The sequence below is a fragment of the Benincasa hispida genome, chromosome 6 (assembly GCF_027475165.1).
Source record: "Benincasa hispida cultivar pf3 chromosome 6, pf3_genome.v1.1, whole genome shotgun sequence".
NCBI lineage: Eukaryota > Viridiplantae > Streptophyta > Magnoliopsida > Cucurbitales > Cucurbitaceae > Benincasa > Benincasa hispida.
In genome coordinates this window covers 41,510,472-41,535,393 of record NC_143483.1, presented here as the reverse complement: position 1 = coordinate 41,535,393, position 24,922 = coordinate 41,510,472, and the positions used below count along the sequence as shown (strand labels likewise).

The 24,922-nt window shown below is 36.0% G+C and overlaps 1 protein-coding gene, 1 long non-coding RNA gene and 1 pseudogene across 2 annotated transcripts; 1 reads left to right on the top strand and 2 right to left on the bottom strand.

Annotated features, from left to right (window-relative positions):
* The first annotated feature begins 100 nt into the window (after window positions 1–100).
* LOC120079690 (Transducin/WD40 repeat-like superfamily protein) lies at window positions 101–12,938 on the top strand. Its single transcript, XM_039033996.2, has 5 exons — window positions 101–845; window positions 1,202–1,259; window positions 11,850–12,087; window positions 12,261–12,334; window positions 12,533–12,938. Exons 1-5 carry the CDS (start codon window positions 217–219, stop codon window positions 12,584–12,586), a joined length of 1,053 nt encoding a protein of 350 aa, XP_038889924.1. The 5' UTR covers window positions 101–216; the 3' UTR covers window positions 12,587–12,938.
* On the bottom strand, window positions 3,864–8,032 carry LOC150035664 (uncharacterized). The gene is made up of 2 exons (XR_016530201.1): window positions 7,918–8,032; window positions 3,864–3,921 (listed from the first exon to the last, which is right to left on the bottom strand). It is a non-coding gene; the product is annotated as an uncharacterized LOC150035664 (long non-coding RNA).
* A 1,537-nt stretch (window positions 12,939–14,475) lies between the features above and the next one.
* Window positions 14,476–16,848, bottom strand: LOC120079621 (uncharacterized; annotated as a pseudogene).
* Window positions 16,849–24,922: the final 8,074 nt, after the last annotated feature.

Genomic DNA, 24,922 nt, shown 5'->3' with positions numbered 1-24,922 from the left:
TGTTGACTGTTTGTCCATGTGTCTCTAACACTAGGTGCCTTTTGTGAAAAAGAAAAAAATTATAATAAAGTTTTAAAATAAAAATAAACATTATTAATAAAAAAAAATCCACTAAAATACCACGAACCTTAATTTGGCCGGACCGGAGTCTCAACGACGTCATTCTGATTCTCAGTCTTCGTTGAAAGTGAAACCAAGCTCCCTTAAACCCTAACAATGGCGATCGTGAGTCCCCAACAGCAACCTCAAATCCATAGGTTCCCGCAATTCAAGTATGTTGATGGTGTTCGTTGGCTTTCATCGCTCTCCACATTTAGCCGGCTTGCCGTCATTGCCCTTTTCGACTCTGATTCCGACTCATCCTCTATTGAAATTCACTCGTTGACTCAAAAGCCACTGGATATAGCTCCTCATTCGACATGGACATCACCTTCAAGAGTATCTTCCCTTAAAACCTCTCAACTCTACCAAAATCCTCTTGTTTTCGCTTCGACTTATACAGGTTCTCTTCATGTTTTATCTGTCGAGCCAATGGAAGCGACGCTCGACTCGGAGCTCTCGGTGCCCGAGAAGATGTTGCACGACCGACCTATTTCATGTGTCGATGTGATGGATGGGGGAGGTGAATGTCTGACTGTCTCGGAAGATGGACGGGTGAATTTGGTGAGCATAGGGGAATCTGGATTGAATTATAGTCGGATATTCGATAGTAATGGGTTGGTGTCGTATACCGCAGTGAAATGGGCATCGCCTACTGAATTTGCGACTGGAGGTTGTGGGTTTAGCTTGCAATGGTGGGATCAGAGGAAGCCCGGTGGAGCAGTTTCTCAGTTTAAGGCCGACTGGTATGTGATTTTGTTTATTTTTCCTTGCATCATCTCATATACGTTTGAACATTTAGCATCTAGAACTAGGACTAGGATAGAGTTGTAGGAAAGACCCAGCTTTCTGAAACTGGAAGTGGCTTACATGTGGTAAATTAAAGGTCGTGTGGGCTGTATGAGAGCGTTGCTAATTGTAGAAAAATTCAGAAGTCATTGCTGCTTGTATGTACTGCAGATGAGAGAGTAAGTGGTTCTTCTCTGTGTTGTCTATAGATTTTAGGATATGAAATTTTGAATTGGTAGTGTGGAATCTTCAAAAATACAAGGTGCCGCAGTTGATTAAAAGATGTGCTGAATTCCTTCTGCCAATGTTGCAGGGCTTCGGGTATAGTTCACGGCATTGATATCCATCCATCGCGAAAGCATACTTGTTTGGTAAAATCTGTTGCCTTTATTTCTTATTTTTACACGATATATGTATATACATATATATTATGAAGAAATGATTTCATTGATAAATGAAAAGGAGTAGAACTCCAAACGCCTAAAGGTGGATTACAACAAGACCACCAAATGGAAATAAAAAAGGATAAACTGTAAATAATACAATTAGCAAGTGGACCAAAGATGCTCCCCTCTCTCCTCTCTCCTCCATCTCCGCCCGTCTCCCCGCCTTCATTTTTTTTTCCTTTTCCCTTCTAGCCACTTGAGAGGAATGTTAGGGAGATGGCTCGACACCTTCTTCCTCCCCCACCCTCCTTTCTCATCGATAGGAAAACCTTTTCTATAGAAGTCGCCATGGAGTTAGGATCATTGAAGCTTCTAGGGACAAGTCCTTCACTATATCTCTCTCGAAAGAATCCCTCTCTTGGTTACGCACCACTTTTTCTTCTTTGATTGAATCACCATTAAACCAAAAGTTCTTCAACAAGTCTTAGTTGAATGAATACGATCTTTGGGTGAAGAAAATCTCTAACCAAAAAGGACACTTCGCAAAGATCACAAGCTTGGAGTTAATGAAGGGTTAAACAAGCTTATCTTACCCGGTAGTAGCAACAAAGTCGGTTGGAAAGGCTTCTTCTCCCTTCTTAATGTTCCAAGCGCACAACCCATCAACATGCAACATACCAATTTCTTTCCACTTCTTTATCCTACAAAGATGCCCTCCATAAATACAAGAAGTCCTGTGAACAACCAAAAGTCCCCCTTGTTTGACAGATACACTCTACCCTTTTCATCTTCTCCCCAATCTAGCGAGCTTGCAACCTTCTACCCTGACAACCATCATCATCATTCGACTGAACTTCCATGATGATTGGTATGAAATTCTTAGGGCTTTACAAAGGAAATTGTTCGACTTTGGTTCCATCAGCTCTCTACATAACACACCAGGTAGGGAACAAGTGCTTATAAGACATTCATCGTTGCAACCTACCTTAGCACCAAGACTAAGCTCCCAAAGGAAATTAGATAACGATCCTTCCAAATCATGATATAAAGATTGTTCGAAAGAAGATATATAGGATTTACCAAGTCTCCCGCAAGCGATTTCACATAGTATTTCATAGAAGGATCGAGAGGCCAAGTCCATGAATCAAAGAGAGTGCCAAAAGTGGATCAAGGACAAAAGACGAGAAATCATTAAAATTTCTATGCATGCTTAAATCTTGAGCACCTTGACTTTGGAACCCACACCAGCCTCCCTAACATCAAAATGAAGAGGAAGATGAAAAAGCCGAGGGAAGACAATCATAATAGGGCCATAACTAAGGTAAGGGATCTTCTAGAGCAAAGTAGAGGTTCCATTACCAAGATAGCTAATGTGTTTTGATATGTTTTATCTATGCGATGATTTAAGCGCTTTGTACTATCTTATAAACGCATTGTTTTACCTAGTTAGACCCAAGTATAAATCTAACTAGAATCCTGGTGAGTCTAGGGTCGAACTCAGGGATTTCGTTCTATTGATGCATTGACAATAATCGTTTTGATCTTGATGCAAACTATTTGTTAAATATGCAATGAGTTTGTTTTTATTCTATTGTTAAAATAAATGGTGATGGATGCGATGAGTTTCACAATCGTAAGTGAAACAATCTATGCGGAGAGATATAGATTTCAAATGAATAAAGATAGGGTCGAGAAAAATATTCACTAACAATTCCTTAGTAACTGCATAAATCATGCGATCAAGCAAATCACTTGAAAATCATAACCTACACTTCTTAGTGTATTTAGCCACCATATCCTATTTCTAGGATGCATGCAATGAGTATTTGATGCAAAAAATGTCTCTTTATTTCTAAAGATAATCTCTTCTTGTTTTATGTGGTTTAAATCCTTTGCTTTTTCAAACATTGATTCATTCTATTTAGAACAATCTTTTGACTTATTCAAATAGTATATAAAACATACATAAAACAAGTTGAACGCATGATTAAACTTTACTTAGTTCATTGTAATTGCAATGTTTCTCAACCCATATAGAAATTAGTTGCTCATGGTAGATGGATAAAAGATGAACTGTAGATGCATTCATATCGATAAAAGGAGTGTTTCAACGTTTTACACAATATAAATAACAATTGTAGAATAAAAGAGATAGGGAATCAAGTCGTGGTATGCAATTCCTTGCTTCCTCCGGCGCCCTGGATGACTGCTTCAGAAAGATTGTGCTGAAGGTGAAGTCTCCCCTTGGTTCTCCGGAAGAAATCTAGAGCTTTCACTCAAGATTTCACGAGGGCTTGATGGAAAGTGTTTGAGAATTTGTGCAGAGCTTTCTCTAATGTCTTGGCTATATCTTGCATGGAAATATTCGTTGAGTATTTATAGGCGCCAAGGAGCACCTTTTTCCTCTCACACTAATGATTGTGCTGACAAGATGCATTAAATTCCATATCTTGGCGTGCCGCCTGCTTTGCGTTAGAAGTTCATTGGCTTTACTGTGAAGCTTTCTTGTTAGCTACCAACTTGATCTTTGATTTGACTTCCATCGACCATGCGTCATGTCATCCGTCGCATGAGGCTATGTTTTCAACTATGCAATTCCAACGTTGGCGTTAGGGCTTCCTTTGCGGTGATCGCATAAATGGATTTCCTGCATCCAAAGAGCACGATTTTTACATCTTTCATGGATTGTGAGACTTTGTACACATGTGATCGCATGATATTATTATTTTCATGAATTTCTTTTCAAGCTGCCGCATTTTCCAAGTGTTTTTTCCTAATTGTTTTAGATAAAAGAAGTAAAATAACTCGTATTTCTACAAGTTATCAATAGTACGACTTGCAACCAAATCGATAGTCTACTTATTGAAACGCCAAGGAGCTTTAAAGCGACTAGATGGAATAACCCTCGGCCAACCTCCTCCCATCAAAGACACATTATACCTAGCATTCATAAGCTTCTGCCATAAGGCAATCTCCTCTGTATGAAACCTCCAAATCCACTTAGTAAAGCATAATTACGATGCCAAAAATTTCCTATGTCTGTACCACCCACGAATTTGGAAGATAAATAATCTTTGAATTCACATTATGCATATTGCCATCACCATAAGAGCTTTCATAGAAGGTCAATTTGTTTAGAATCTCTATAACCTTGATAGGAACAAGAAACAAAGATAAATAATAAGTTGGTATACTAGCTAGAGTAGCTTGGATTAGCGCATGTCTACCTTCCTATGAAATAAAATCGTACTTCCAATTTTGAAACTGTAAAACCCCCAATTCTATTCCTATATAAAAGAAGGGGTAAGATGGGAATTACACAGAAGGGAATGGGAGAAGGATGGAATTCCGTTGAGGGACCACCAAAACGGTTATAAAAAGGACAGCCCAGGGATCAGAAAAGGCAGGGAATAATTGGAGTAAAGCTGAGAAGAGCTTTTTGAGGGAGAGATATTCCAGCATTCTCTAATATGTTAGTTCCATCTTCTTTTTCTATGATTTATCTTTTCTTGCTTATTTTGCTATAGTGAACAGTCAGGCTTGTTTGTTTCCTTTTCCTTGTATTGCCATTTAAGGGATTTCTGATTGTACTACTGAATTTAGTATCAATATATCTTTCCCAGAGTACTGTGCTCTGTTTTGTCTTGTTTGCTTGTTAGGTTGTTGTTCACAGGTGAGAAGAAACCTAACAAATTGGTATCAGAGCTCCACCAATTCTGGGGCGAACAAGAGCAATGGCTCAAAAGTAAATGAAGGAATGAATGGAGGCAAATGAGAAGGAAATCTCTGAAATAAAAACTATAATCCTGGGGCTGTGTAAAAGCATCGAGAAGCTTACCGAAGAAATGAAGGAGAATAGTTCAGTGCTGAAAATAGAAGAATTGGGCACGATTGAGGGGCCTCGCTCCAAGTTAAAAGGGAAGCTGGAAGACAACGAGATGACCACGAATTCAGGGAATAAGGAGTACGGACAAAAGCAAGTACAAACGGCTGGAGGTTTCGACATTCTCCAGCGATAACCCAGAATCATGAGTTTACAGGGTTGAGCATTATTTCGAAATCCATGATCTCACAGATGAGGAGAAAGTAAAGGTCGCAGTAGTAAGTTTCGCACCAGAGGAAGTGGACTGGTTCCGATGGAGCCACAATCGAAGAGTTATAACCAGCTGGGCAGAATTAAAGAAGAGAATGTTCGAACACTTCAGACCCACTGAAGAAGGGAGTTTGGGGGCTAGATTGTTGCGAATCAAACAGGAAGGTATGTACGTGGAGTATGTGAAGAAGTTTGTGACATATTCGACACCATTACCGGAGGTGGCCGAGAGTGTGTTGAAGGATGCCTTCCTCAATGGGTTGGAGTCGGTGCTACAGGCAAAGGTGGTTAGCAGACAACCTACAAACTTGGATGATCGTATGCGCAAAGTCCAATTGGTAAACGTCCGGAATGTAGGCTTGAAGTTAGCCTTATCTGATTTGGGAGTTGTTGGGCCTGGAAAAAAAGAAGCCCAAGTTGGAAAAAAGGAAGGGTCCACGGGCGAATTACACAAAAAGGGAGCCACCGTTGAAACGACTGTCGGATGTTGAGTTCAGAGAGCGATTAGGCAAAGGATTGTGTTTTCGATGCAATGAGAAATACGCACTAGGGCATCGTTGCAAGGGGAAAGAAAACCGCGAGTTGATGTTGTTCATCGCTAATGAGGAAGAGGATTCAGAAGTAGAAATAGAGGAAGAGGAAGGGGTTCCACCGGAGTTGAAAACGATTGAGGTACCGGAGAAGGCGGAAATAGCTTTAAAGTCGATGATGGGATTTTCTGCAAAGGGGACTATGAAATTGAAAGGATCTCTGCAAGGACGAGAGGTGGTGGTGTTAATTGATTTCGGCGCAACCCATAATTTCCTCCACCAGAAGATCATGATGGAATTAGAACTTCCATTGACCAAGAAGGACAAATTCGGTGTGGTGATCGGAGATGGTAGGGAAATCACAGGCAAGGGAGTTTCAAATCTGTTGAGATTGAACTGCTAGACTTATTAATAAGAGTTGACTTCCTCGTCATGGACTTGGGACATATGGATGTGGTGTTGGAGATGCCGTGGCTATGTACCACCGGATTTATGGGCGTGCATTGGCCCACGCTGACGATGTTCTTTTTGAACGGGGAATTGCAAGTCATACTACGAGGAGATCCCTCCCTTATGAAATAAGAATCAACATTGAAAACTCTTACGAAGACGTGGGAGGATGAAGATCAGGGGTTCTTGATTGAGTTCCAGAACTTAAAAATTGAAGATCAGGATATGGATAGGAACAACCTCTCGTAAAGTTGCCTCGAACGACTGCCAGTAATGATCCAAGCTCTGCTGGACCAGAATGAAGATGTCTTCGAGACACCCACTACACTCCCTCTAAACGATCAATAGACCGCAGGATTCTCTTGGAAGGAAATCAAAAGTCGGTGAATGTCCGACCCTATTAATATGGCCACACACAGAAAGAGGAAATAGAATGGTTAGTGGAAGAAATGTTTCAAGCAAGTATAATTTGACCTAGCCATAGGCCCTATTCTAGTTTGGTGTTGTTGGTTAGAAAGAAGGACAGACGATGGAGCTTCTGCGTAGACTACCGAAAGCTGAATCCTCACTATTGTTGATAAATTCCCTATCCCAGTAATTGAAGAACTGTTGGACGAACTGAGGAGAGCAGCTGTGTACTCGAAACTCGATCTAAGGTCCGGATATCATTAGATCCGAATGCGAGACAAAGACATTGAGAAGACAACTTTTAGAACTCACGAAGGTTATTATGAGTTCATAGTAATGCCTTTTGGTTTGACAAACGTTTCGGCCACCTTCCAATCACTTATGAATTAGGTATTCCGACCCTTCCTCTGTAGATTTGTTCTTGTATTTTTTGACGATATTTTGGTGTATAGGCCAAACATCACAACCCAAATGTCCTGAGAGATAACAAACTATACACCAACAAGAAAAAATGCACATTCTGTCAAGATTGAATACAATACTTGGGGTACTGGATATTGCAAAAGGGAGTTGAAGCCGATGGGGAAAAGATTAAGGCCATGGTGGAGTGGCCCCATTGAAAGAATGTATCCGAACTTAGAGGCTTCTTAGGCCTTATTGGGTACTACCGAAGATTTGTACAAGGCTACGGTCATATTGCAGCCCCTTTAACCCAATTACTGCACAAAAACGCCTTTGACTGGAACGAAGAAGCCACTAGGGCTTTTGAAAACCTGAAGCAAGCCATGATGACAGTCCCGGTGTTAGCCTTACCAGACTTCTCGTAGCCCTTCGCGATTGAAACAGATGCGTCCGGTTTGGGGTTGGGAGCAGTGCTAACTTAAGAGTCGAGACTCGTTGCCTACTTCAGTCAGAAGTTATCCGCTCGAGCACAAGCAAAGTCAATCTACAAAAGAGAATTAATGGCTGTAGGTAGTACTGGCAGTTCAAAAATGGCGACACTACTTGTTGGAAAACAAATTCACGGGGATTTCAGACCAAAAGGCCCTTAAGTTCCTCCTTGAACAACGAGAGGTCCAACCCCAATTCCAGTGATGGTTAATCAAGTCGTTAGGGTATGATTTTGAAATCCTATATCAGTTCGGTTTACAAAATAAAGTACCTGATGCTTTGTCAAGGATCCCTCAAACAGCGAAAGTCTTTGTACTCACCTCCCCTCCCCTAGTAGATGTGGAGATAGCTATGAAGGAAGTTGAGGAGGATGAAGAGGTCCAGAAAATAATCAAGTTACTAAAGGAAGATCCAGAGGGGAAGCCTAAGTATGAATGGAAGAACAATCAGCTTCTATAGAAGGGGAGGTTAGTGCTTTCACGATCATCTACTTTAATTTCCGCTTTACTTCACACGTTCCATGACTTAGTGCTAGGAGGACATTCCGGGTTCTTAAGAACCTACAAAAGAATGAGTGGAGAATTATCCTAGCAAGGTATGAAGAATGACATTAAAAAGTATGTGGAGGGCTGTGAAGTTTGCCAACAAAATAAAATAGAAGCGTTAGCACTTGCAAGACTTCTTCAACCCCTTCCAATACTGAATCTGATCATAGAAGAACGGACAATTGACTTCATAGAAGGACTTCCAAAGCTGGAGGATATGATTCTATTATGGTGGTGGTGGATCGTCTCAGCTAATACGGACATTTCATTGCTCTTAAACACCCTTTTTCTGCCAAGCAAGTAGCTGAAATATTTATACACGAGGTGGTTAGACATCATGGGGTTCCAAAATTAATAGTCACCAATCGAGATAACATTTTTTTAAGTAATTTTTGGAAGGAGATGTTTACCTCAATGAGCACAATATTAAAAAGGAGCACCGCCTTTCATCATCAAACAGATGGACAAACCAAGCGGGTGAATCAATGGCTTGAGACCTACCTTCGATGCTTTTGTAATGAACAGCCAGCCAAATGGAATAAGTGGATCCCATGGACCGAATTATGGTACAATACAACCTTCCATGTTTCAATTAGAATGACTCCCTATGAAGCAGTAACCAATCATCCCCCCCCCCCCCCCCCCCCCCCCCCGTCCTACGGAGATCGGAAGACATCCATTGATAGTGTGGACCAACAGTTGAAGAGTAGAGATTTGGCTTTAAATGCTTTAAAAGAAAATCTGGTGTTGGCCTAGAATCGAATGAAGAAACAAGCCGATTTATATCGAAGAGAATTATGCTTTGAAGTAGGGGATGAAGTGGATTTGAAATTGAGGCCTTGCAGACAGCGCTCTCTAGCTCGAAAGAGGAATGAAAAATTATCTCCCAAATTTTATGGACCATATAGGATCACATGGAGAATCGGAGAAGTGGCATATAAACTCAACCTACAACCCAAAACATCTATCCACAATGTGTTTCACATTTTCCAGCTCAAAAAGAAGTTGGGCGAAGCCCATCGGGTGCAACATCAATCACCAACCTTGTCGGAAGAATTTGAATTACAAGTCTCTCTAGAAACCGTTTTAGGGGTGCGATGGAACAGAGAAATGGCTACCAATGAGTGGTTGGTAAAATGGAAAGGGATGCCTGAAGATGAAGCCACTTGGGAAGGAGTTCCCCTGAAGAAACAACGGTTCCCTCACTTCCACCTTGAGGACAAGGTGCAATTCGAGAAGGGCGGTATTGTAAAACCCCCAATTCTATTCCAATATAAAAGAAGGGGTAAGATGGGAATTACATAGAAAGGAATGGGAGAAGGTTGGAATTCTGTTGAGGGACCACCAAAGCGGTTATAAAAAGGACGGCCCAGGGATCAGAAAAGGCAGGGAATAATTGGAGTAAAGCTGAGAGGAGCTTTATGAGGGAGAGATATTCCAGCACTCTGATATGCTGGTTCCATCTTTTTCTATGATTTCTCTTTTCTTGCTTATTTTGCTATAGTGAACAGTCAGGCTTGTTTGTTTCCTTTTCCTTGTATTGCCATTTAAGGGATTTCTGATTGTACTGCTGAATTTAGTATCAATACATCTTTCCCAGAGTACTGTGCTCTGTTTTGTCTTGTTTGCTTGTTAGGTTGTTGTTCACAGGTGAGAAGAAACCTAACAGAAACTTGTGTTGGATGCACTCAATGACAGGTTGCCAAAACGAAAGTCTTAGAATTTCCACCCAAGGGAAGACCAAGGTAGGTCGATGGCCACTGACCCTGTTTGCAACCAAACGTAGACAGCATCAAATCCATCTCAGAATCATCAACATGGATCCCAAGCAACTCATTCTTGGGAAGATTTATTTTTAAACCAGTGGCCCTCCAAAAAATATTAACAATCTCAAAAGGATGTACCAAGGCAGTTGAAAACAAAAGGGTGTCATTGGACTTGTCATAATATTACCTAGACGAGCACTATAGGCCATAAGTCGGCTAAGAAAATCCGAAACTAATATAAATAAGAAGTGCAAAAGAGGATCACCTTGACGAACTCTACAAGATGAGCAGCTCGTATTTTCGTCATCCTCATTGAGCCACATCGATTTGCAGCGTTGATGTCAATAATATGCTCTTGAGCTGTTAGTAATTCAATGGGTTATCTAAGATTCCTTAAACATTAGATAAAGGACAGGTGTCTTCCAAACTTGAAATTGCAGGGTTCTTTGCAAAGGGTGTTGAAGGAAGAGGCAAGCTAGTCAAGAGCTTTCGAGAACAGTGAGATGGATTGGGTTGATAAGGATAATTTTCCTTTCAATAATCTTTGCCTGAGTGCCCCTTGAGGACTCATAAATGGCAATAGAGAAATTTTTCTGATCGATGGTTGCGGCGAGAGGCATGGTGGCTTGAGACGATTATGGCTCAAGATGGGAAGAGAGAGGAAAGAGGAGGGAGGGTGCTTCATTACATTAGATATGGGTCTCAAGTCTTGTTGCAGTCTTCAATGAAAAAATTCAAACTTAATATTTCTATCCTAAAACTTCGTGAGAGAAATTTTTTCTTTACTCTCTACCATTCATGATGTAATATGAAAAGTGCTCTGATCCAAATGATGTGAAAACCCTAATGATAATTAGGAACTATTTAGTTACATGAGCTCCTAAGTCACAAACACTAAAACTCCCGAATCCATTCGATTTTGACCCTAGGTTAGGTTAGACACGGAGAGACTTAAGATCAAAATCTCAACAGAAAGATCAGCTTCTTGGCCCTAAAGAAAAATACTCCAAAAGATTGAATGATTAATCGTACTTGAATGTTCTTGGCATGCAACTCAAGGCATGGATATTCAAGATGTTGTTGGCTAAACTTGGAAGGAAAAGTGAAAAAGGCTAAAACTCAATTCATCATATTCTATCCTCAACAACTTGATACCTAATGGCAAGGTTTTAGATGGCTTCCCAACAAAATTCTAAATGCCATGTCATGAATATGACAAGAAGACTAAGCCTGGCCCCTTTTTGATATGTTTTTTTTTCTTGATAAGAAACGTTTAATTGATAAATGAAATAATTCAGTGAGTACAATATGGAGAGACAAAATTAACATTGGATAGTTTTAGAAAGGATAAATTATTTATGAATCCTCAAGAGGCCCTTTTTAATATGTTTTAGAAAGGATAAAGTCGAAAAGCAACAAAATTGAATCAAAATTATTAAATAAAAATATGAATAAAAGTTTAAAGACCTCGGCAGTTCATATCAATTCAGTTTGGATAGTGGCTAAATGAGCTATCTGTTCAAACTCCTCATAAGTCCTCTTGATCTTAGTCTTTTAGTAGATTACTTTGACAGAGTTATCGAGCTAATTAAATTATAGAAAAACATATGATTGTTAACTTGATGGAGTTATTGAGCTAATTTATAAAATTGAATCACACGCACACACCTGCACACACACGTTGTCCATATACTATTTTATGTGAACTGGTGTTGTCTACTTTACTTGCTGTGATGTTAAGATCTCTAGTTCGAACGGAAAGTGTGTGTTGTTCCCTAACTGTGAAAATTGGTTTCTTGTCTAAAAGTGCTGTGGGGGTTTTGTTCCATCTTTCTTATTCTGCCCTTATTGATGAGCTGCGATATTAGAGTGTTTATTATTCCCCATGTTAGGCAGGGGGCTCTTTTGGTACTGTCTTTGCCTGGGATTTGAGGTCACAACAGCAGCCTATCATTCTTTCGGGTCTAGAAGGGAGCAAAACATCAAATCCTTCGCCATGTGAAAGTGAGGTTTGGGAGGTTCACTATGATCCTTATATTAAGTCTGGCAACCTAGGTGGCATGTCATCTTCACAGATTTTACCTGCTATGATCTGCTCTGAGGACGGGATTCTAACTAGTATTGAGCAAGGTACGAATTGGTGTTGTTGACCTGTTTGATTGGTGGGCTGGGGTCCAACCATCGTTTATCCAAAGTCATTTTGTTGCTTTATATTGTTTCTGTTTTCTAATGCCTGAAAAGAATTATTTTCTAATCCATATGCATAGACTGGCTCAACTTTTTTTTAATTATATGACTTGTAGGCAAGCAGCCTGTGGACCTGCTGGCAGAACCATGTGCAATTAATGGTTTTGACATTGACCGTCATCACCCATCAGTAAGTTGTCCATATACTATTTTATGCGAACTTGTGTTGTCTACTTTACCTGTTGTGATGGTAAGATCTCTAGTTCTAACTGAAAGTGAGTGTTCGTCCCCTAACTGTGAAAATTGGTTTCTTATTTAAAAGTGCTGCGAGGGTTTAGGTTGGGGTTGGGGTGGCTATGTTTTGAGACTCTCCAATTATGCTATGCAGGAAGTGATATGTAACTTGGAGTGGGAATCCATTGCCATCCTGTCAAGATCTTGATTTTGAGAAGTCATCGTCTTTTCTAAATCATCAGGTTCCAGTGCACCACTATATAAATTCCTTTAACGATTTAAGGAGTATCTATAGCTTTTTATCTCTCATTGAGTGCATCTAATTTCTTAGTTTTAGGCTCATGTAAATTTTGTGGCTGTAGCTTTGTTTGTTTACCACATAATTGGAACTCAATTTTGGTATGGATTTTCATACTGGTCAGCGACCATATCAGAGGGATAGCTATGATGTTATTTTGCATTGTATTTGACATGTGTTTAATCTGTTCTTCATTCAACTCCTCAGCTTGATGCTTCACTTTTGATTTTTTATACCAAATAGAATAACTTTTGTTTCCCAATATTATGTTACAGAATGTAAAATAGTTAGCTCTATCGAAAACTTTTAATTGGCATTATTAGTTATGATTGAATTGTACATTGGCAGATGCAGGTATTTTTTTTTTAACTTTTCTGACCGAGTACAAACCTTATCTGCTAATTAGTTATGAGAAGTTACTCATGCGGCCATGCCAGGATACTTCATTTCATCATTAGAGTAAACATGTTTGATATGGAAAATGCATAATCACTGAATATATGAATGGGATAGGATTTTGGAGTTACCTCTGGTGTTGGGTTTCCCTATTCATATTATTGTTGGTTAAAATATCATTTTGATCCTATATTTTGGGTTTTGTTTCATTTTAGTCTATATACTTTCGAATGTCCAATTTTAATTTATGTGAGTTCATTAAATCTTAAAATTAGTCCCAGCAGTTATTATTGTTTTTTTTTCAAAAATAATTATTCTCTATTAGTGTTTCTTTTCTAAAATTTTGAAACTATACTCCTATATTGTCTTTTCTAATATAAAATTTATTATTATTATTTAACCAATTTTTATAAAAATTGACTTTGAAGGACTAAGTTTAAGATTTATTGAAAATACAACGATTAAAATTAGACAATTGAAAGTACAAGGACTAACATGGAAGGAACCCAAAGCATAGGGACTATGATAGTATTTTAGCCTATTACTGTTTTTGCATTGTTTATGATTTATAGTTGTCATCTTTGTGTAGTTTTATTCTTTTATTTAACAAGTTGAGAGATTTTTCTGATCTCCATCTTCTACAGCTGGAATTATCACGATGCCAAGCATGATTGTCCACTCTAAGTTAATATATTGTTAAACATGGGAGTAATGAGATATAGCACATATGGTAATTGGAGAAAGTTCATGTTCAAGAGAATGAGAAATAGTTAATGTATATATATATATATATATAATGAGAGAAATTAAAACTTTTTTTTACAGGCAAATAATTATGTTTTGTAAGCCTAATTTCTGAACTATTAGATGTGTGTTCACTTTCTTTTTCCTTTTTCCTTTTATTTATTTATTTCAATCCATGACAACTTTGATAGGAATGGTATTAGGGTATTATTAGAGTATTAAGGGTATATTAGTAATTAGTTAGGGGAGTGAGTTATGGAATTTGGTTATAAAAAGATATAAGGAGAACAGGGAAGATAGACAATATTTTGGTGAGTGAATTAGGGCTTGAGTGTGATCTCAAGATTGGGAGGGTCCAAGTACCTTGAATTACTTGATTTATCTGTAGTCTAGTTGCCGTTTAAATTTCAATATATTTGGGTTCTAACAAACTTTTTCTTCCTTGAAAATGTTATTAGATCCGGGATTTGTATACATATTTTCAATCCACTTGAAAGAAACCCTTGAAATATAACTTTTATTATCAAAAAATGCCATGTAGCATTCTAGATAGGAGGGAACTTCATATGCATGATGCTTTTTACAAAATAAATCATTGAACCAAAAAAAAAAAAAAAAAACTACATAAAACTTCCTTACGGGCAATCAAATTTCATATCTCAAGGAAAAAGAAGTTGAAAACCTACTAGAAATAGCTGGATTCTCTTCACATTATGGGCTATCAAAAGCCCAACATGAGTGATCAATTCACCACCTTGTCTGATGTGTTCTGAATGATATTCCATTTCACATTTACTTGCAGCATATCCCAACATCTCAAACCACATGCTGCCAATTACCTTCCATCTGTTTTCATTGCTCAGAGTCAATAGGCTATCTACAAGTTCTTTTACATCCTTCAGCAAATCCCAATTCCCTACAACTGCTTTCTCTGCTTCTGATTCACTTGCTTCAACTTCAAGCATATTACCTTCTTCCTGTGATTTCAAAATATCATTGCATATATGATCTCTCTTTCTACATTCAGTTCTTATGAACTTCCCAAGCCTCACACATACATGATTAAATATAATATCTCCAGTTGTTGATATCACATGTGGACGAGTTGCCATAAGATACATCATATAATCTGATAGACTCATGATGGCTTTCATTTTATTGCATACAGTAGTCTCACGAGTATAGAAAATAACTGTTGTGATGTGCCATATAAAGATGCTCGTATCGAAAACCCTCTCCGATACAGTTTTAAGTGCTTTGATCAATTTGCCTTCGTCATCGAGTTTCAGTTCCGTTTGGTACCTATCGATTGTCCATTGGCCTCTTTGATCAAATTTTTCTTTTCCTTTGATCTTCTCTATCTCTCTCAGTTCTGTGACCACAGGTTCTTTCACTTCTGGTTGGACTTCAATTCGATTCAAACTCGATTGCTTTCGGAGTTTCATATCCATCCTCCAAAATCGGAGAATTTTGCTTATGATGTAGTTCTGATGCTTGGTTTGCAAGCAGAAGTCTAAAAGATTGAACTGCCCCATTTTGTTAGACCACCTTCTCCAAGTTGCCGACTGAGGGGCTAGAGACTGCAAGAAACCCCCAAGGATAGGACGAGCTTCATGGTACCGTACCATCTGTACTATAGCCCAATCTGTGAATGGTAGTCTCAAGATCTGATAAATCTCAATTATCAAAGATGCTATCAACACAAAATAGATGAGGCCAATACTAATATTATACACAAATGCATCCTTGAACAATGCAGACAATCCCCATAGTGCAGCAATCATGCTAAGCAAATTTATGAAACGAAGAATTAATCCCGTACGAGTATATATAATTGGCGCCTTAGTGTAGAGCGCATAATACATGAAATCCAATTCAGAATCTGTAATTTTGAACACATCTTCATACTTACAATTACCAATGTTTAGATTTTTGTCATTAGAAACAATTGGATAGTAAGGCCAATTCTCAAGATGAGGTTTTAGGCAGCAAAATCTGTAGTAAGCTATTATGATTAATTTTGCCTCTGGAAGTTCATTCTCTCCCTGTGGCAATTTGTTAAACAAATCAGCTACTTTATATTTGTTTAAATCAGCAATTGTCAAGTCCAAGTTGGCATTGAGTGCTGATTTTAGAGCCCATGAAGTCTCACCATACTTGATTATTCCAGCCAAAGACATTGACAAGTAAAGAAACGATGTTTTGGAATCTGTCCATGACCTTATAAGAACGTAAAACACAATTCCCACTTGGATTACAGTACTGAAAACGTGCCTCACTCCTAGTTGGTTGTCTTCAATTGAGTAGGCTGTTATTGTATCTGGACTTCCTATTTGCATGAACATCAGTGGTGCCAACAATGCCTCAACTTGGCTATGCGTGTTGCGCTGTTGACTGCCTATGTCGATTGTTGTGAGCTTGCCGAGAACAACAGTTGCAGTTCTAGCAAGAAGTACGTAAGAAAGCCAAACAGTTAAACTGAGCTTATATGGGTGTGTGCCTTCTAAGACTTCCACAGAAAATTAGGATAACTTGGAAAACGAAGTTTGCCAAGACTAGAAACTCAATGCCCCAGTAATTCCATATCAAATTGATATGTTCCAGTACCATTCGTGTAAATAAGTCAGAAAACATAGTGCCTTCTATCTCGTTATAATCTCTTTAATAGAAAGAAGTGAAGAATACTTGAAAACTATAAACCTATAGAAGGTGGGAAAATATTTGAATGCTAAAAAAAAAGGAAGAACCTGGAATTGAAAGAAAGCTCAATCTCCAAAACCAGAAAAATGAATAGGAATAAAACAGTTTGAAGAAGCCAAGGAATTTAAGAAGCTACACCACATATATTATTACCTTTCAGAAGAATAAGATGTTAGGATACCTAGCCAGAAAACTCATGAAATATACAGAACGCAATATCAAAAGAAGTGACGATATATTATAGACATCTGAGAGGCTGCTCTCTTCCAAAGTCTCAATGGAAATTCATACTAAAATCATTCCTACCTTGCTCCCAATTCACTCCCTTTATTTATAACCAAAAATCCCAACAAACTTTATAGCTAATTACTAAGATGCCTCACTAACAAACATACCAACAATCCTGATATATCCATAACTAGAGTGCTTAAATAAGAATGGTTTACCTTGGAGATAACGTTTGGCACCCTATTATAGTCGAGCAGAGCATAGCTACTAGCTAGGCTAGGCCAGAAGCCTGTGGCCATTAAATTCTTTAACTAGTTTTCAATCACTTTTACAGTTTTGAAGATTCGTGGCATTGTACTGATTGCTAAGGGATAAAAGTCAGTGCTTGTGATTAAGTGATTGCTTGAAGCTTCAATACGCCGTGTTGTAGGTTATGGCTCAGTGTGATCATAGTGAAAACAACGAATCCTTTGCTAGATTTTGCAAGAACCTCTATTACTACGATTGTTGATGACTGCTTGTGATGGTTGTTTTTGTATTTTTTACTCTGATTCAAATGCTGAAACAAAACAATTATCTTTTTTCCTTTTGAAAAATTCTCCCTAATTTTGACCTCTTGATACTTGGATATAATGAATCAGAGAAATGCCATTCACTAACATCTTATCTCTTGGACGAGTAATCGTGGAACTAGCTGGAATTGTAGGTTATGGTTTAGTATGTGATCTTAATGAAAATGACGAATCACTACTAGATTTTTTAAAATCTAACCTCTTATATGATTGTTGGATGATTATTTGTAATATCTGTTGTACTTTTGTTTCTCTCGAGAGTATCTTGTTCTTCTAATTAAATACCCTTTCACTAACATCTTATCTCTAAGACGAGTAATCATAACGAAAACGATGAATTGTTTGCTAGATTTTCGAGAACCTCTACTATGATTGCTAGATGATTACTTGTAATGGTTGTTTTTTCCTTTTTTTTTTCTCCGAGAATACCTTATTTTTCTGATTAAATACCCCTACTAACATCTTATTTTTGAGACGAGGAATAAGAGAAAGCAGGAATTGTAGATTATGGTCCAATGTGTGTGATCATAATAAAAACGACGAATCATTTGCTAGATTTTGGAGAATCTCTACTATGATTGTTGGATGATTACTTGTAATGGTTGTTTTACTTTCTCTCTCTTTTTAATAATAAAAAACCATCTTTATACTCTGATTCAATGCTGGAAGAAGACAATTATTGTTTTATTTTTTTTCCTTTTTGTTTTTGAAAATCTCCCCAATTTGGACCTCCTGAAGCTTAGATATAATGAAAACCTTGTTTCTCTTTGTTAGCCATTTACAATTAATATGTAGATCACAATATACATATAGTGTGATATATGTATATTACTTTATTGAAGTGATTTCGATGAAATTCGAAGTTTAGAAAGAAAATCAACAAAACTATATTAAACTAGCATGTCATGGTAAAATTGAAAATTTTCAAGCACATGATAATTAAAAAAAGTTTAGAATTTAAGACTAAAATTTTACATTTACTTTTGTCCGTGAATTAGCACATATTTTAATGTTTTTCTTTTATTGAATTGACATCTAATTAAATTTAAAATTGAGAACATTTACGTAAAAGCAAACTTGAAAATTTCAATTATATATAAATTAAAAATTTAAGAATTTAAGATGAAGTGGATGTGAAGTTTTGTTGTGAATTAAATGATAAAAATATTGATATACTCGGGTTTAATATCAGTATTGATAATCGTTTAAAATTAAGAATTAAGTGATTGAGGTGGATGTTGATGTCAAAATTTCGATTGCAAGAATTTAAAAATATATATATAGGAATCAATTGATCGAATAAAAAAAATTCACGGGTATAACAAATTTTAGAGTTCGTGAGTGCTTTATGCAGCTTCTTCTTTTGTAAATTACTTGTGTTAGTTTTCAAGATATTACATCGTTTTTTTTTAATTTTTTGATTATATGGAATATGAGAAAGGGAATTTGGCACCGATGACTCTGATTTTAGGATCATCTCGAAATTTGGTCCCACTTCTCAATTTATTCTATTTGTGTCTTATGTGGACATCATTATTATGTGAATTTACCACTTTTAATCTTTCTTCCTTCTATCTTTTGCAGATTTTTTTTCCTGTTTTTTCTGCCTTTCTTCTTCTTCCTCTTTTCCTTTTTCTTTTTCCTTTTCTGATGATTTCTTCTGTTTATGATGTCCTTTGTTTTTCAGCGATTTTCTTTTTTCTTTCTCGACGATTTATGTTTACGTCGCTCTTTTATTTTTTTCCTCCATTTTTTCGGCGAAATTTCATTCTCACCCTCTGTTCTTCAGTTGTCCTCCTTTTTTCGGTGATTTCTTCTGTTTATGTCAATGTCGTCTTCTTCTTCTCGAATAAAAAATATAAGTTGGAGCGTGAATCAAAACGAGAGGAAAAAGCAAGAGGAAGAGTTCAAAAGAAGGTAAAAATCAAGGAAAAAAATGGAGGGCAACATGAAGTGGGGAACGAGATGAAGAAACGAGAGGAAAGGGTGAGAAATCTGGGTTGCATCTGGCCTCGCACGCAGTTTGGGCTAAAACGGTACTTTCGCACCCGGCTAACATGAGCCAAAGGTCAATTTTTGGGCCTTTTTTTTAAAGTGAGGCCAAATTTCGAGTTGACTCCTAAATAGGGGCTACCCATACAAATTTTCATATATGAGAAATCGATGTTTTGACTTCAAAATTAATAATACATGTTTTATGCTATCAGTTGAGCTATGCGCATTTTGTTTAGATGATGAAAATAGAAGAAAAAGAAGAAGAAGATAAAAATGTGTATTAAGAAGGCGCATTTTGGTAACCATTTAGTTTTTAATTTTTGTTTTTTAATATTAAACCAATAGACATTCCTTCCATTTCCAAATTTCTTCTTTAGTTGTTAGTATTGCAATCATTATAATGACCAGTTCAAAAGTGTAGTCACTAAATAGTAAATTCAAACTATAAAATATTTATTTTAATCTAAATTCAAACTTCGTTTGAACCTTTATTTTCTTCTTCTTCGTTTTTTTTTTTTTTTTTTTGGTCCTATGCCCTTTCTTGCGACACATTCATTCGTGTTCTGAAATCTATTTTTTTGTTATTTTTAATTGAAAAGAAAGTATAATTAAATGGTATAAAAACATATGGTAAAAGAATGTATTCTTACCTTCAATGAGATTAAAAAGAATATTTATGTGGAAGAACCATGCAAAACCATAAATTTAGGTCTGTTTTTATTGACTTGAGAAAAAATATTTTTCGAAAAACTCATTTTTATTTAAATACTTTTGATAAAAATTGTTGAAAATATTCTTCAAAAATTATTTTGTGTGGTTGCTAAACATTCATTTTTTTCTAAAATGACTTATTTTTTAAATTAAACACTTGAAAAAGGAAGTCCAAACACGTTCTTAATCTTACTCTTATTGAAAAAAAAAAACTTGCTATATGATTTCTATAACAATAAAATTGATAGCTACCTTCTGGTTTGTTTTCTAAAACAATAATAAAAAAAGAATGTGCTATTTAATAGAATATTCGTGAGAGTTTATAAAATTATATTGGCCCTAAGTTATACATCAAAGTCTTAACTCGTAACCTAATAGGTACAATGAAAACGTCGCATGAGAGTTAAAATATTGATGTAAGTTATTAGACTTAAAATATGTTTAGGATTGCAGATACTATTTTGATGGGTATGAATTAAACATCCGGGAATATTGACTTTTTTTTTTTTTTTTCTTAGGCAATTTGGATTATGTTTTTGTTACTGGATTTTTTGAAAAATTCAAGGAATATGCGTTTGGCCGTCCATCTCAATTCTATTTTTGAAAATTGTTTGATAATAATTCTATTTTCAATTTCTTGGTTCATTGAAATAATTTTTATAACTATTTTTGTTTCTTATTTATTAAAAAAATGAAACAAAAACAAATTTTCATTCGACATTTATATTTATGTTTCTTGTTTAGTGAAAAAAAAAAAACTTGTTTTACATCTATTTTAGTTTATCGTTTCTGGTATTTTATTTTCCCTTTTTTCATTTTTTATAGTTTAGATTTAAATATAATATACTTATATAATATTTTAGAAAAATTAAATGACATGCATAAAAATATATAAAATCATAGTTATAAAAAAATTTACATTATTTAATCATCAAATATTTGTAAAAGTTTACGTTTATCTATTTTTCAAATATTATACAAATAACTCATGATGCAAAATTTAAAATGGTAATATAATTGCATCTATTCTTCAAAAGTTGTCAAATTTGAGCTGCAATATTCTTTCTCACTCTAATAATTTATTTTATAGAATTGTTTGGTTTAAGATTTTTTAGATGTCTGAGAATCACATGTCTAAAAAATAAGATTGTGGGGAATAAAAGTTTGTTGTATTTGGTTGTGCATGAAAACGTTATAGGGATTCGAAGGAAATGAATTATGTTGATATTTATTTTATGAAATTAATCATGGTAATCTTATATAATTTTAATATACTAATTTTATAAAAAATAATTAATTAACAACAAAATAATCATTTTAATTGGGTAGTTAAATGTAAGTTCTATTAAAAAATGAATATTTTATACTTATATTAAGTTAATTATCGAAAAATAATTTTTTTACTAACTTAATTTAACTAATGAAATATATTTAATATATTGTTAACTAATTAATTATTTTAGGCACATAAGTATTTGCATTTATTTATTACTTGTATAAAGGAATTGAACAAATATTTTAATAAATTATTATTGACTTATTAAAATAAATAATTATACTAATTTTGTTAGATAGGTAATTAATTAATTAAAAATAGGGTGAGCAAATAGAAAATGCACAATGGTATAGAAAACCCTTGTTAGTGGGAAAATAGATGTTTTTGAATAGATTATTCCGAGACAAAGTGTTGAAAACTTTGTAACAAACATAAGTTTAGTTTGTGTGTGTCATTTTCTATTTAAGAAAAACTTTCAACCAATTGACATCCAAAAGGTGTCCATTCAAATCCAACACAATCACGTTATTATGTAAAAGTCATGATTGTAAAATATTAATGTGAAGATGCATGTCTAAGGAAGAAAACTTAAATTTCTTTAATTTTACTAGGGAAAGTTTTAAGCCCAAGTCTACTTATCTTCGGGGATTGTAGCATTTTAGAAGAAAAAAGTGGGAAAGAAATCTTCTTATTTGTGGAAAAGTTTAATGTGGGTTGTTCTTTTTTAAAGGAAGGAATTAGATTCTACTTGGCTAATGGCAATTCTATTAAGATGTTTGATTACCTTGGATTCCTAAAGAATTATTATTTAAACCAGTGTGTATCAAAAATAAGTTCAGTTTTGCTTTGGTTTCTGATTTTATTACTTAGTCGAGTCAATGGAATATGGAAGTACTTAAGGAGACTACTCAAGAAGCAGATATAGATCTAATTATCATAATTTCAATTAATTTGAATGCTAAGGATAAATTTTGTTGGCATTTTGACAAATATGACCTTACTCTGTTAAGTCTAGATATAAGTGGTTCCAACATTCAACATTGTGTTACTGTTCTACAAGTGAAAATACTAAGGAGATGGTGTGGAAGAACTTATGGAAGTTCAATATCCCTTCGAACATAAAGTTGATTATTTGGAGGGCTCTAAAAATTATCATCCCTACAAGAGTTAATCTTTGTAACAAAGGATTCGATCTTTTCCTAGTATATCCTGTTTGTCAAAACGAATCAGAATCATTAGATCATATCTTTTTCACACGTAGAAGAGCTAAGGGGATTTGGGAATTAATTATGAATAACCATCTGTTAGAAGAAAATTTCAACAGCAGTTTCATAAATATATGGATTGCACCACAATACTCTTGTATCTTAAAAAATATGGAACTGATTGCTATATCCTGTTGGGATATGTGGAATGATAGGAATGCAATTATTAATGGAGTAAATTTAACTCCAGTAGAAGCAAAAAGCAGATGGATAAGAGATTACCACGAGCAATCTACTAGGGGTTCTCTTCAAAATGATATGCTCCCAGGCAGAAGACACAAGTTTCGGCCTGCATGCAACAAGAATTGGTTTCCTCCTCCTCAAGGTTCTTTTTCTCTTAATGTAGATGTTGCATGGACTGTGAATTCTACTTCAACTGGTCTAGGGGCTGCTATTTGAAGCTTTGATGGCTTTGTAATTACATTACTATCAAAGAACCTTGCCATGGATTTTTCTCCTATGGTTGTTGAACTACTTGAGATCATCGAAGGATTGAAATTGGCTCTATCGCTTGGAATTTTCAATCTTAGGGTTCATTCAGACTGTCTTCTGGCTGTAAATCTCATCAACAACGATCATTTTACATTGAACGAGATTGGGAGTTGTGTTGACGAAGCATTATCGCTGAAGAAGTGCTTCAGTTGTGTTTCCTTTAATTATGTAAATAGATAGTGTAATCAGTTAGTTGATGCTTTAACAAAAGAAACTAGGGTCAACCTTCAAGATGGTATATGGGCTTAGGATTTTCCAGCTCATTTCCTCAACATTGCTGATATGGATGCATGCCATTTTTAACTCATGAGTGTTGGGGTTGATGTCCTAAAGTCTCGTGTCCTATAGTTTGTAAACAGTTTGTATGAACGCTTGTGCTGTATAATATATGATATTTTACTTCACTTCTTGATTTTGCTCAGTTGAATACTTTATTTGCTTTACCACAAACCAATAAACCTAAAATCCCTGATTATCTGGATGTATCTTAAGCATTTATGTGGTGACATACAAGTAGATCATGTCTTAAGTTATAACCAAAATGGTCTGTAGTATATGGATATAGGAGGGAAACCTTATCTTGGTAACACTATTGATGCTGCCTGCTTTGTGGAATGGTCACAAGTGTTGTGACTTGTCATAGTTGGTCTGATCCTGATCATTCGTGTAGGGGACATGTGAGCGGGGGTGTCCTATACAAAGAGTTTGTATAAGACCTAACCATGAAGTGTTAACGTCTCGTTATATAACACCATTCATGATAAAGACTTCACTTCACAAGGATGACCATAGGTAACATGACCTCAATCTTGAGTGAGTTGGAAACTTCTGTCATTGAGGGCAGTCCTTTTATTTGTATGGATGTAAGTGGCTAGGTCGCCGACTTAAACCTACCACTTTAGGGATTCATCTGATTTGGGAGCTGGGAATTTAGTTACGCAAGACAGAATTCACTCCTTCCTTGATATAGAGGCAAGTAGATAGATAGCTCCCTTAAGAGCTGATTCCAGGGCTTGAATGATGTGACGCCACACACTTCTCTTGGCCCGATAGATGTTCACACATAGTTGGACTATGTTGTATTATTTATTAAAGGAATCAGTGGTACTTATAGATTGAGATGTAACTATAGAGGCAAAATGGTAAATTAGCCTAGCTGTACTTACGAACATCTGTGAAGGATGATCGTACACATGATTGGTTATATCCGATGGACACATAAATATATATGTGGTAAGAAGAGTTCAGCTGTTGGTCTTTAGTGGAATGCCTGGCAGTTAACGGATGGTGGATCTCGTGGCTAAAGAGTTTAGTCAGCTATTCACGTACCGTTAGAGCTTCGAACCATAGGTCCATAAGGTCCCCTCGGTAGTTTGGATAAAGTTGAGAATCAGTTTTTGGGTCAGTTTGAAATGTTCAAATTGACAAGAGGGAATTAATATTATGAATGCATATTAGTATGTTTTGAATGTATATATGGTAATTTTGTCACAATGAATTGGAAAGATCCGCTTCTGCTCGTAGGTACTCTTGAACAAGAGTTCCTTCAGTTGTCTCAGCTGTGGCAGTGGGAGGGATCCAGTTATCTTTACAGAATAGATTTCTAGTTTTAAATGATGTATATATTATTCCTGTTCCTCTGTAAAATACTTGCTACAATGTAAATACACTATTTCGTTTAATGTGGATAAAGCATTTATTCATAAAGATGGTGTTAATATTCGTACAGCGTATCTGGAAAGTAACTTGTATGTGTTATGACCGTTAGTGATTAGTTCCCTCCATAACACTGAGTTGTTTAAAACTACCGTAACTCAATCTAAACGTCAACGAATTTCTCCAAAAAAAAATGTCCAAATTTGGTATC

Coding starts and splice junctions, on each gene's coding strand:
- LOC120079690 (XM_039033996.2), top strand. CDS start 217: ATGGCGATCGTGAGTCCCCAACAGCAACCTCAAATCCATAGGTTCCCG. Junction 1,260..11,849: donor CGCGAAAGCATACTTGTTTG/GTAAAATCTGTT, acceptor TCCCCATGTTAG/GCAGGGGGCTCTTTTGGTAC. Junction 12,335..12,532: donor TTGACCGTCATCACCCATCA/GTAAGTTGTCCA, acceptor TATGCTATGCAG/GAAGTGATATGTAACTTGGA.